Source organism: Helianthus annuus, chromosome 15 (genome assembly GCF_002127325.2).
Source record: "Helianthus annuus cultivar XRQ/B chromosome 15, HanXRQr2.0-SUNRISE, whole genome shotgun sequence".
In the NCBI taxonomy this organism is placed as follows: domain Eukaryota; kingdom Viridiplantae; phylum Streptophyta; class Magnoliopsida; order Asterales; family Asteraceae; genus Helianthus; species Helianthus annuus.
In genome coordinates, this window is record NC_035447.2 from 30564573 (window position 1) to 30578013 (window position 13441).

At 36.6% G+C, this 13441-nt stretch overlaps 2 protein-coding genes across 2 annotated transcripts; one reads left to right on the forward strand and one right to left on the reverse strand.

Annotated features, from left to right (window-relative positions):
- Positions 1–3474: 3474 nt before the first annotated feature.
- On the reverse strand, positions 3475–9606 carry LOC110911260 (denticleless protein homolog A). The gene is made up of 16 exons (XM_022155858.2): positions 9430–9606; positions 9227–9342; positions 8555–8663; positions 8395–8459; positions 8265–8303; positions 8087–8183; positions 7929–8016; positions 7777–7843; positions 7616–7692; positions 7451–7532; positions 7276–7352; positions 7115–7199; positions 5001–5069; positions 4835–4902; positions 4710–4758; positions 3475–4021 (listed from the first exon to the last, which is right to left on the reverse strand). The coding sequence occupies exons 1-16, from the start codon at positions 9494–9496 to the stop codon at positions 3662–3664; spliced, it is 1515 nt and encodes a 504-aa protein (XP_022011550.1). The 5' UTR covers positions 9497–9606; the 3' UTR covers positions 3475–3661.
- On the forward strand, positions 5682–6576 carry LOC110911261 (cyclin-A2-1-like). Its single transcript, XM_022155859.2, has 2 exons — positions 5682–5997; positions 6108–6576. Exons 1-2 carry the CDS (start codon positions 5725–5727, stop codon positions 6249–6251), a joined length of 417 nt encoding a protein of 138 aa, XP_022011551.1. The 5' UTR covers positions 5682–5724; the 3' UTR covers positions 6252–6576.
- Positions 9607–13441: the final 3835 nt, after the last annotated feature.

The window sequence follows — 13441 nt, forward strand, 5'->3', positions numbered from 1 at the left end:
ATATTGTTAATATTTGGACTTGTCATAGGCCCATCTGACCTTCCAAACCCGCCTTTACGCATATAACTAGTTATACGAACTTAGTTCGCATAAACTAGGTGTAATGGGTCAAAACCTTTCAAAATCATAATGTAGGTTTAATAAACCTTTATCCAATGAGTCCTTACACTCGGATAGGTATAAACCACATTCTACCCGATCTACGCTTAATCTAGCGAACCGATCCTATTCTTAAGTATCGGGTTGTGTCTAAGGAACTAACCTATGGCCAATATACATTCTAATAGATAACCAATTCTGTTCACTCTGGACTGTAGAACCCCCCAGTATTCGGACTTGAGTTTTAATACTTTTACTTACGGCTTTTGTTATATTAAAACCGTTATCAGTTGGAAGCTAGCAAAAAGGTAAATACTCTTAACTTATTTTGTTTTTAAACTTGGGGTATGGCGAATACGCCACTTGGAGCGGGTATTATATAAATGAGCCGCCTATGATTGCACATAAATATAAGAACTTAGTTTAATATGTTTTACTTGATAACTGAAACAATTGGGGGTTATCGGTACTGTGTCCGGGCGTCCCGACTCATGAACTATGTGTCAGGGTAGGCATACTGACTGTAAGACACGTTTTTCAACTTTGGTGTGTACGTTAATCATTATAGCACTGAAAATGACTGGCTTTGATCTCTGGTTCCCATTGTATGACAAGTATGTAAATCTGGTGACGAGATAAAATCACAAGAAATATTAAATGATTACCTGCTTGTTTTCTCTATGTATAAAATTCTTTTGAAAAACTATTTTCAAAATGAGTCTGTTAATTGTATTTACCAGCGAAAGCTAACGTATTTTCAAAAGATTGAACTGCAGGTACCGAACCTTGATATTAGGCTGGGAATCCAGGTCGGCTATGATAAAAGCTATGGAATTTGCAACTCCTAGCTTATGGCCTATGATGTCTAAAGCTCATTTTACTAGATTCTGCATGTGGGCTTGTACTCAAATACTTGTATAAACTTTTATTTAAATGAATAATTTTACTCCAATACTTCCGCTGCATATTAAATTGTGATACTGTTATCCAATCTGTGTCATACCCGGGGAACAAGGGTTCGGGATGTAACAGTGATTATTGATCATCATAACATTAACAAAGTTCAAATACCTAAACTTCACAAGTCAATCTGTCACTCTCAATCCTAAACATGATGCCCAAGCCATAGTCCATTTGATTAAACACATGAAAACATGCTTAAAAGCATTAATTAATTGCTGGTGAGCTCGTAGGTTTAAGACACAATAATAAACTGGATGTATAAGCTACATTAGGTGCCTTAACTCACGTGCACGACAGTATTCATAACCATTTACTTGTACCCTTTCTTGAAAGGATTGTAACCTACAACATGGTTTGTGCATTGATGCTTTGATGGGTTGTAAATCACTATCCATAAGATGGTGCTTACCATGCTTTTTACTACTTATATAATATCAACAAGAAAAATACTTAAAATGTTGTTTTTCAGTTCTAACTAGTATTAAGCCCTTCGCGTTGCGACAGAGAGCGTAAAACCATGCCAAGTAGCACCAATGGCACACCACTGCAGCGACCACCAATACCAAACAAACTTGTAAAAACAAAATAAATAAAAAAAAAGAAAAATAACACCGAAGGAAAAGCAGACTTAAAATCGTTAAACCACATACGTCCGTTGCGGCGTGTTAATGTGAAGAATTAGACAGAAACATAAAACACAGAAAAGAATAGCTAAATCCATCTGAGACTCGCGCGTTGCGACGAACCTGTCAAACAGGGAAAATAAACGTGTTACGACGGACCTGTCAAACGGGGAAAATAGATGAAAAGACGTGAACCACACACGCACGTTGCGGCATGTTAACTCGCAAAATTAGAACGAAACCTAAAACGAAAAACTTGCGAAAGATGAAAAGTATGGTGGATCAAAGTTGATAGTAGAAAGGTGTTGGGGTTAAATTACAAAAGATGAATAGCTTTGGGTTAAAAGTAAAAAAAGATCAAAGGGGTTAAATTGCTAAAAATGAAAAGTTTTGAGTTAAAAGTGAAAAGTCATTTTTTTTTATTTTGTTGAAAAAAACCCCTAAGCATTGGGTACAACATCATGAACCATAAAAAATGTAAATTAGTAGTATGGAAATAAATAATTACCTCCTATATTTTTTTGTTTCAGTTTAATCAATATTAGTTAATGTATTTGTATTTGACAACATAACACTAAAATTCTTAACTGTCATTTTCATCCTTTTGGTTTTGTGGAAAATATCACTTCAGTCCAGAAAAATTGTGTCAGTTCCGTCCTCAACATTTTTGAAACGTGTTACTTCAGTCCAAAAAGACATCGCCCGTTAAAAACGCTGAACACGGAACTGGCGCAAGGCGTTATCTTTTTGGACTGAAGTGGCACGTTGATGACAGAACTGGCGCAGACTGAAGTGGCATTTTCAACCGAACCACAGGGACGAAAATGGCAGTTAACTCCTCTTAGAAATTACGTTTCAAAAAAAAAAACTCCTCTTAGAAATTACGATTTGTATCGTTGGTGATAAGTTTGGTCAAAACTATGTTGACTTTATGAACACAAACATCATGTCGATATGTCGGCGAGGGGACAAATAGAAAGAAATAAAGTTGAGGTCTTGAAGTGAAAGTGAAAATGATAGATATCTCTCATCCTAAACATTGAATATGATTTCCACAAAGATTTGTACACTATGCAACTGCATGCCCCCATCCAATTATTGCACCATTCCACTCCATATAAATTCACTTCCTACACAAACTAAAATAATTGAACATTGTCACGATCAATCATCATAATTTATGTAATACAACAAATTTAGTTGAAACTTACGTCTTATATAATTCCTAAAATCGCGTTTGGTACTCTCGTTTCAATGATAGATGTGAATTTTATCAATAACTTGTGTGACTTGTATGGGATTCTGGTGGTTTCAACAATAGATGTGAAGTTTGTCATTTATATTTATGGTCCATATGAATTGTTAACGTTTAAGAGATAAGTCAAACATGTTATAAGTTGGCAAACTTTTAGATTAAACCTAATTGAGAAAAAAAAAAAAAAAGACAAATACCCCAACATAGTATTACCATAGGACCATCCATGTAATTTATTCTTATATTTAAGTGTGTGTGCGTGTGTATATATATATTTATATGTATACCTAGTAAGGTCATGTATATATAGTGATTGGGTCAAATACAAATAGAGTGAGAATCAAATAAAAAACATGGTGGTAAAATTGTAAGTAACAAAGCTTTTAACTAGAATAATTACACTAGTTATAAATAGAGTAATTACTCTACATATATATACACACACTACTTATAACTAAAGTTATTACATGCTACAAAATTGACACTTGTATAAAAATATATAAATTCACCTGTAAGTGAGATGTACCAATCATGGAAATAAAGTTTGTAGTTCTCCCAATTGCCAATAACTTATTACCTCTTTACAAAACCTCCAAAACTTAGACCAAAACATGCATTGTTTGACACTTTGACTTAAAATCTTCAACAAGAAGAGTAATATAGTTCCTACTATAGTTACTAGTAAAACTATATCCTAAGATAACAAAAAGCTATGCAAAGACTATGTTGAAGGAGCCACAAAGTAATCTAAAATGGTTTTTCTTTTTAAAGAGGGTGGAGGATTAAGCACCGAAGACGGGCTGCCAAAACTAGCATCCGGAGATCTCTCGTACACTCCACCAGTATGTGAATTGGATATTTGTTTTTTGAGTGGTTCTGGAGTTTTTATTTCAGGAGAGTCAAACTGGACTGTTGGTTGAACCAGAGGGTCCGGATCAGGTCCTGTTATGGAACCTTTTGTTTCTTCATATGTAAAAAGTTTTCGACGTTTCATCGTTGGAAGTGCTTTTTCTCTCCTTCGAATTGATGACGGAGATCTTGTAGTTGAATAACAACTGCTGTTGATGTTCCAAAGTTGGACCTGGCATGTCAATACAAGTTGTGTGGGTCAATATACGCACAGCAGTTTCTTTTACAAAGTTATATGCATCAACAACAAATTTTGAGTCAATTTCAACATATTTGACCTTTTATGTAACTCCTTTTGTGCCCATTAAAGACCATTACATATTGTTAAGAAAGTTGATTTTTGCAACAAAACTCCACCAAAATATATTATTTAGGGTTTATGAGATTAAACAAAGAGTAAAATATCATTTTTGCCCCTGAGGTTTGGCCAGTTTTGTGACTTTCGTCCAAAGGTTTGTTTTTCCGCGTCTGGAATCAAAAGGTTTAAAATTTTGCCATTTTCATCCGGCTCGTTAACTTCATCCATTTTTCTCCGTTAGGTCAAGGATATTTCCGTCTTTTTTGCTAACTTAAAGGGCAATTTGGTCTTTTTCAAATTATGTAAAAAGACCAAATACCCATATAAAATACCAAATTGCCTTTTAAGTTAACAAAAAACGGAAATACCCATGAATTAACCGAGAAAAATGGATGGAGTTAACAAGCCAGATGAAAATGGCAAGATTTCAAACCTTTTGGATCCAGACGCAGAGAAACCAACGTTTGTATGAAAGTCGCAAAACTGGCCAAACCTAGGGACAAAAATGACATTTTACTCTAAAACAAATGTTAATTTGATGCCATTGAATGTTAATACTTACCACAGAATCATCTGCAGCAGTTGCTATTTTACCTATCTCACCTGAGCACCTGCATATAGATACACAAAGTTAAGTCTGCATACATACATGTGCCAGGCTGTCACGCATAATAACAACCTACATACCAATCTACTGCGGTCACTTCACCTTCGTGGCCTTCAAGTTTGATAGGGTCTGCATGCGGTTTGTTAACCTGTATTGAAGTTGAAACATCGACAAAGTAGAGTTTTGCAATCAAAATCGAGTCCCAATATAGTTTAACAATATGCTGCATCGAGAAGAAAAGCTCACCTGCCATACGTAAGCTGAACCGTCACTAGAGCCACTTAGTATATGGCCTGCATCAGGACTCAATTTTGACTGAGAGTAAAGACAAATAAAATATAAAGTATTAGATTGCGCGAAAAACATTACATTCTAACGAGTTACGACAATTGGTGGTTGGAACTTGGTATAGTTTGTAGACCTGGCAAACGGGTCGGGTCATGGGTCAAAACGGGTTCGGGTCAAAACGGGTCAATTATAAAAAAGGGTTGTTTTGGTTCGGGTCAAAACGGGTCCGGGTCAGAATGGGTTTCGGGTCAGGTCGGGTCCGGGTCGGATCGGGTCCTTTTTTTTCGGGTCAGTATTTCAGTTTTTTTTCGGCTTATAACTTCTGCGAATAACTTTGTACCAGATGTGCAAAATCTCGATTCATATAACTTGTACTCTCCTGATTCGTATAACAACCAATCAGATCTGTATATAACCAATCTGCAGCGAATGTCTAATCTGCAGCGACTAAACGACAAAATTCTGAGCGAAAAATTCTGCGGATGAATTTTATTAAACACGTGCAGATCTATAAAACCGATTTAAACTGTGGTTTCGTGATCGTGACTGTCCCCACTATTTTCCGAATATAACAAATCAACTGCAACAAATTCTGCACCAGTATTTAAATCGTGGTTTCGTGATCGTGGTTTTGTGAAATTATCAGAAACTGAAACATTAATCGGGTTTTCGTAAAGTACAAATGAAGAAAGGAGTTACAACTGGAGAGCCTGCTTTTCGTGTAACACGGGCTCGAGTGGCTGCTAGCCAGTCATCGAGTTCGGAACTGTTAAAAGAGCAGGGAGTGGGGCGTCTTATGCGTAAAAACTCTAAAAGGTCGGTGCAAGATGAGAATAAAAACAATGGCGTTGCGACAGGTGGTGTTCAGAATAAGAGGAGAGCAGTACTTAAAGATGTCACAAACATGTGTTGTGATAATTCTTATAAGAACTGCATAGTTCCAGCTAAAATTCCGGTTGGTAAACGATATTTACGTTTACATCTTGTATAGTTTTTTTATTAAGTGTGATAATTCTTGTAACTTGTAAGTCATTTTTGTTTCTACTTTTTGTCAAATGTGATCAGAAAAAGAATAGTGTGTTGACTAAAAAAAATCCAGTCAAAGTTCAACGAGTTTCTACTAAATCCGAACCAATGAAATGTGACGAAAGTAAGAGAGCTCACATTCGATCTACTCTCCCGAAAGTTCCGAACTCGATGACTGGCTAGCAGCCACTCGAGCCCGTGTTACACGAAAAGCAGGCTCTCCAGTTGTAACTCCTTTCTTCATTTGTACTTTACGAAAACCCGATTAATGTTTCAGTTTCTCTTCGTATCAAACTCCTAGCTTCGAAACGGTGCGGGCCGAAACGGTTCGCGTCGAAACGGTACGCATCAAAACGGTTGGATTCGAAACGGTGCGTGTCGAAACGGTACGCATCGAAACGGTTCGCGTCAAAACGGTTCACGTCGAAACGGTACGCGTCGAAACGGTGCGCGTCGAAACGGTGCGCGTCGAAACGGTACGCGTCGAAACGGTGCGCGTCGAAACGGTGCGCGTCGAAACGGTATGCGTCGAAACGGTGCGCGTCGAAACGGTATGGGTCGAAACGGTTCGATTCAAAACGGTACTGGTCGAAACGGTACGAAACTCGTCCCGAACCGAAACTCGTCTCATGCGGAAACTCGTGCCGGCCAGAAACCCGACCCGAACCGACCCCGTTCCGATCCAAAACCTGCGTTGTGCCGAAACCCGACTCGGCCCGAAACTCAATTTGAACTGAACACGTTCCGATCCAAAACCCGTTTCGTGCTGTAACCCGTCTCGTGCGGATACTTGTGCCGGCTCGAAACCCATTCCGATCCGAAACCTGCCCCGTTTCTTTAAGACACTAACCCACATCGACCCATTTCTTTAATGTTGTCGACCCGCTTTGACCCGAAAATAACAAGATGGAATTTCAAGTGACCCATTATGACCCATTTAGTTAAAATATCTTAGCCAAACCAACCCATATAATTTTAAAAGCAACCCAAATTGACCCACTTGAAAGGCTTTGGGTCAAGATTGCCCCCTCTAATAGTTTGTTTACCTTAACAAAAAATGTACCGATGTCACATCCTTCGAAACTTTTAACAGGTCCCTTCTCGAGTTGCAGTACATTAAATAGATATATCCTGAAAGATTGTAAAATATTCAAAAATCAATGAAACAAAAACTTATCAACTTGGTTTTAGGTTGTTAAAACTGTACCTGCTGTCCATGCATGAAGCGGAAATATATACTCCGTTTTTGTCTTGGGATAAGCTAGATATACCATATGATCTTTCCTGAAAGATAATCAAATATGTCATGTAAAATAGTAAGGCTTAGATATATATGATGCACACAGATTATCGGTTTCAGCAAATGTTGTTTGAAGACGTACCGACTTCCCTGATGGCTTATCGTGCGAACACGCCTGAGTAATTGGAGCTTTAAGGTTTCTTGTATCCCAAAACTTTATAACACTGCAACAAAGTAAACATTTCAATAATTAAAAATGACCCAATATACAACAATAATAGCTTCTTGCAGTCTTGCTCTTGCATACCTATCTACGGCTCCCGCTGTAGCAATGGAAACCTCGTCTTTCATATAAAGAACGGACGTAACACTCATGGAAGCAGCCTAGAACATTTAAACATTTAGTTAACGGTTTTAGTAACTTGCAGTGTGTTTTGGGATAAAAGTGTCTTGAAAGTTAAAACTAACCTTACTATTCCTACCCCTCGTTTTAACGCTTGAAGACATATGAGCCCCTTGAACAGTTTTTATTGTTCTGAGAATATGATAGTATTCACTATTCAGTATTGACCGATAGTCTCAATACATGACCAATTTGTAAGTAAATATTGGAAACTTACAAAGTATTTGGGTGTGCGCGCGTAGATTTAAAACTCCTTAAGTCCCATAAAGCAAAAGAACCATCTCTTGAACCAGATACAATTATATCTGACATAGACAAATGACCGGAAAAGTAAGCCTCCAGTTTTTTTAAGAAATGAAAGAATCGTAAGCTTACCGTGGTTAGAGGGATGCGCACTGATGGATTTCACGCTTCCTGTGTGACCCGTGAGTGCAAAAAGACATTTTCGTTCTTGAGAATCCCATACTTTAATCTGAAAGGACATAACACTTGTTATCAAATAAGTTGGGTACAATGAATATCATATAGAATTAACGTCTTATTAGGTGCTTACGCTATGATCACCGCAAGCTGTCAGCAAATTGGTGTCATCCTGCAAAAAGTGAATACAATGTACAAGATTTTAACACGGTAAATAACTTTTGAACTACAAAATGACATAAAATGGTTGGAATTTGATGTACCTTAATCCAACATAGATCGAATACAGCATTGTCATGAGCAAGCCACTCACATTTTCTAGCTTTTTCTGTCAAAAATAAAATACATAATTATTAACACTTTTAAAACTATGCTCTAGCAAATAAGATAAAGCTGTATGTTATTTGGTCAATGAAAACGCACCTGCATTTTCTGCGCTAGTTGATGAAGAAGGAAAATTCACGCGAGTGTTGTAAAGACAAACGTACCCGTCCTCACCAGTGACAGCAAGAATATGAGCATTTTTACTTGTCTGCAAATTTTGTACAGCATTATAATATATGAGGAAAAAACAATTGATCTTTAAGCTCTTTGAAAAACTAATCTACAAAGTGTGATATGAAACTGTATTGTGTTCTCTTGATGACTACTATACACTAATCACTTATTATGACTACTTGTTGGATCATAGAAACCACCGTATCTTCAACAACAATAAGCATTCGAAAAAAAAAAAAAAACTGTTTTGGATTCCATTGTTAACTTTTCTTATTTGTGGCTTGTATATAGGTGTCATGAAGTTAATAATCGAATCCGAGAGTATTTGAAAAAATATACTTAATAATCCAATCCGATTAATAAGTTTTAAAAACTATATATAAAACTTTGGAAAGTTTTTGTGTGTGTATATATATAAGTTTGAAAAATTATGTATAAAATTCCAATCCGATTAATAGCTCGGTACGCCACGACATACTAGTGACTATCAATTTATACAACCATGATATGTAGAGAGAAAAACAGTACATCTAAACACATCAAAAACTTGTGTAAATAACCAAACATTCACCGATTAAAAGGCAAGTAAAATCATACCTTACAAAACGATAACGCCATAGGAGGACTAACATCCTCCTCAAGTCCATAATCAAAAGCTCCTATTCGAGTAAACCGAGACGAATCATCATCCGCAAAACACGGTCGTTTCCGTACTGCATAAACCACAATTATTTCACAAAAATTAAAACATATCTAACAGTTACAAATTATCCGAATCTGAAAACAAATAATCTGAATACCTCTGAATCCGTTGAGCTCTCGGGAACGAATGTTCTGGAAGATCGATCTGTTGCTACAAGTCTCCATTTGCAAACGCCTGTAAATTTTGTTTGCAGATGGTGAGAGGTGTTGTGAGATTTAGGTGATTTTTTTTTTTTTGTTTTTGTTTTTGATTTTGGCGGGTGGGGTGGTGGTGGGAGAATGAACGCTGATGGCGGGCAAGTTTTGAAATTTGGGTTTTTGGTTCATGGCGCTGCTGGTGGTGATACTGGCGGTACTTTTTTTAAAACAGTTACGGTAAAAAAGTTAAAACACCAAAGGTTGTTAACGTGTAAAAGCGTACCAATAGAATTGAAACGAGTAGAGTCGAGCTCGGGCTTGATTAGTCACGAGCTCGTTTAACTTATGCAAACTCGAGCTTTGCTCGATTCAAGCTTTGTTTATGAAGCTCGAACTTGGCTCGTAGGTAGTTTTTCAAGCTCGAGTTTGGCTCGTGACTCAACTCGTTTATTATTTATTAATTAGTATTTTTATATAACATTATATATGTGTATATAATTTAGTTATTTTATATGTGTATATAGCATTATATCTTAGATTTAATAATTACTAGATAAAAATTCATATTTAATGCCAATGAGGTAATGGTGGAGTAGTTGGGAAAGAATTGGTGTTTCTTGTAACCTAGGTTCCACGCTCACTTTCCCTACTATTTTCTACGGCATCCAGGTGAAGGGCGAATACGGGTGGCGCCGGTTCGTCTTGGATGGAAGGCGAGGTTTTACCGATTATTCTATTGCCGTGCCTTCGGGCGAGTGGAGGTCGGGTTTCCGCGCATCTGGGAGAGCCAAGGGGCTGGCGGCGGTCGAGTAGTCGACCATGGCCATTGTGCCCGGTGTCAGAGTGGTTGGCAAGTCGTTCCTTGCCGTTCAAAAAAAAATTCATATTTAATATATTAAATAAAAATTATATAAATAATAGCCTCACGAGTTGGCTCGAGCTCGATAAGTGAAACTTGGGCTCGAGCTCATATACTAAACAAAGTTATTTTTAGTCAATGCTTGTTTAAGCTTGGCTCGTTTACGCCCTTACGTACGAAGTATTAATATAGGTTACGTAAATATATTCACTTCATGCGTAATTAAGTACGTAAGTTTTGCACGTTAATTCCCCTTTGAACATTACGTAATACAATATAATCTTATAACTAGATCCTGGAGGTGCACATATCGTATCCAAACCTTTAATCATTTTGGTTAGACAACAAAAAGTCAAAACTGAGTTGAGTTTCAAATTGATTTGGGTTTTGTCAGTTTGTCCGGGTTTAATCAGTTTCAAAGGAAAAGATTGTAAACCAATTAAAAACCTACGGGTTGCACCGGTCTAAACTGGTTTTTAGACCGTGGGGTATGGTGGAGCGAGGTTTGGGGCATGGGGTTGACACGTGGCTTAGGTGGGCTTCGCTGGAGTGACCCACATTAAAGACGGTATGGTGAGACGGGGGTTTGGGGCCAGCCCAAACTGCTATTTATTTTTAAAACAAGAAATTTAAATTTTTTAATAATGTTTTTTAAATAAAGAAAAATACATAAAAAAATTCCTAGTGCTTTTAATATTTTTTCTTTATCTTTTCTCTCGTCTCCAACATTAATTCCAACTCTTCACCTGATAGGTGATCGATGGGCTGGGCTAGAAATTTCATATCATCACGTCTTTGTTTCAGGGCATCCCGAGCTTCTTTGTTCTTCCGAATTTCGGCCCTTTGTTATTGGAATACGTTGAATGTATCTAACTTGCTTGCAATGTCATCCAACTGATTCCTGTATACTCCCCTACGCGAGCCCGAACTCCCAACTGAAGGCGAATGGGCAACGGCTAGTTGTTTTGGCCATTGAGAGCCCGCCATGTCATATTGATAGACCCGCCCAACGCCCGGGCTAAAAGTCCCGCCCAATGGGCCACGCCCAAACCCAAGCCCTCCCGGGATGGTGACATGGGCGTTTTTACCCAACCCCCGCCTCATACCCCATAAGCCTATGTATATAGGTTTCGCTTTCGGTTCGGGTCTCGATTCAACTTCAAAAACCATTCTTTTGTGCATCTCTACTATAACTAGCGTGGACAATGGAGATGGATACAAAATGTGATATTCATCATCGTCGTAGTTGAATAATTGATTAATAAAATGCATTTGACAAGTCTAAATACAGTATTATTTAAATTTGAAGGACTTTTAAATGACACTTCATCGTTTAATAAACCGGCAAATTTGAACAAACTTTTATAACAAAAAGAAATTTAGATTTTCTGTAAATAGAAAACTAAACAAATGTATTTTAAAGACGGGGTAAATGTGTTTCCCATATATATTGTTCTGCTCTTCAAATAAATGTGGAAATAAATAGTTGTGACCACTTATCTCATAATTAGCATTGTACATAAGATAAATAAATAAATATACACATGCAGATATATTTATATAAATCCACCGACTAGCTATTGATTCTTTGTATACAATGTGATGACGACAAGCGAGGATGGCATCCAAAGTTGTACTATTAAACAAATTGATCGATAAGACGATAACAATAAGAACCCATGAGTTAATGGTCTAGTGGTATGGTGTTTACATTTAATAAAAATATTTGAATTTAAATTCATACAAATGAAAAGTCACGTAGTATTTGAAAGTCTTGTTAAAAATATATATAAATTGAAGGTAAAAAAGAACAAAAGCGTGTATACATTTTTCTATTTTGCATTTAATCTGAATGGACTTCACGGACCGACATAGCGTTATAGGGTGGTGTCATGTGGTGCTTGGTTAGCACCCATTGGCTACAGACCACGCATAAACTGGTGAAATGGAGTCCTATCATATATTGCATTATTTGTTTGGTCCTGCAACAGAGTAGAAGTTGGCTACAAAGCCAACTTTTCCTACAAAGTGTAGGAAGCATTCTTCATTTGACATGTGGCATTGAATATTTTTATGCAAAAGGGCAAACTTGTAATTGAATATATTTTATTTATGGAAGATTTTATCTCCTAAACCAGTTTGAGATATTTATGGTAACTGAATATCTTCTCTGAATTCAAATTCGGAAGTTTTAGTTTTATACTAAGATCATCGCTAATTCATACACACATTCCATTAGATTTTATCTCTTTCGATCAATTCATATTACTAATAAAAAATCACGATTTCAAATAACATGGTTGATGGCGGTTTATGTGTTTAGGAAGAAGATGTGTTTTTACCTGCTACAATCCTTGATGAACAATTTCTTAACGATGTGTTTTACCAGCTGCAATCGTTCATGAACAATTTCTTTATGATGTGTTTTACCAGTTACAAGTTAATTCACAGTGTGTTATAACAGTTTATATTTTAGGAACGAGATGTGTTTGTTGATGTGTTTTACCTGCTACAATTCTCCATGAACAATTTCTTAACGATGTGTTTTACCAGCTGCAATCCTTCATGAACAATTTCTTGACGATATGTGTTATAGCAGTTTATGTTTTAGGAAGGAGATGTGTTTGTAACTATTGACATTGTGTTTTTAGGAAGGAGATATACTTGTAATTTCTTGACGATGTGTTTTATAAGTTACAGATTAATTCATAATGTGGTATACCAGTTATGATTCACAAATGACATGTCTTTTGTGGTTTCTTGACGTTTTGTTTTATAATTTTTTGGGTTTCTTCACGATGTGTTATATTGTATAACACACCATACAAGTTAAATGACGTGTTATATTGTATGATTCATGATATGTTTTCTTGGGTTTCTTCACGATATGTTATATTGTATGATTCATGATGTGTTTTCTTAATGTTGTGTTTCTTCGAAGGAGAGAAGGAAGAGAGAGAGAGAGAAAGTCGCGAGAAATGTATGATGGTTTATGGTATGATAGTCATTTCCATATTTAAAACAAGCTAAATGACATATTTACCCCTAATTAATTAAATCATCCTATTTTTAAGACATAGATATTACCAAAATGCCACCAAGATGATCTCAAC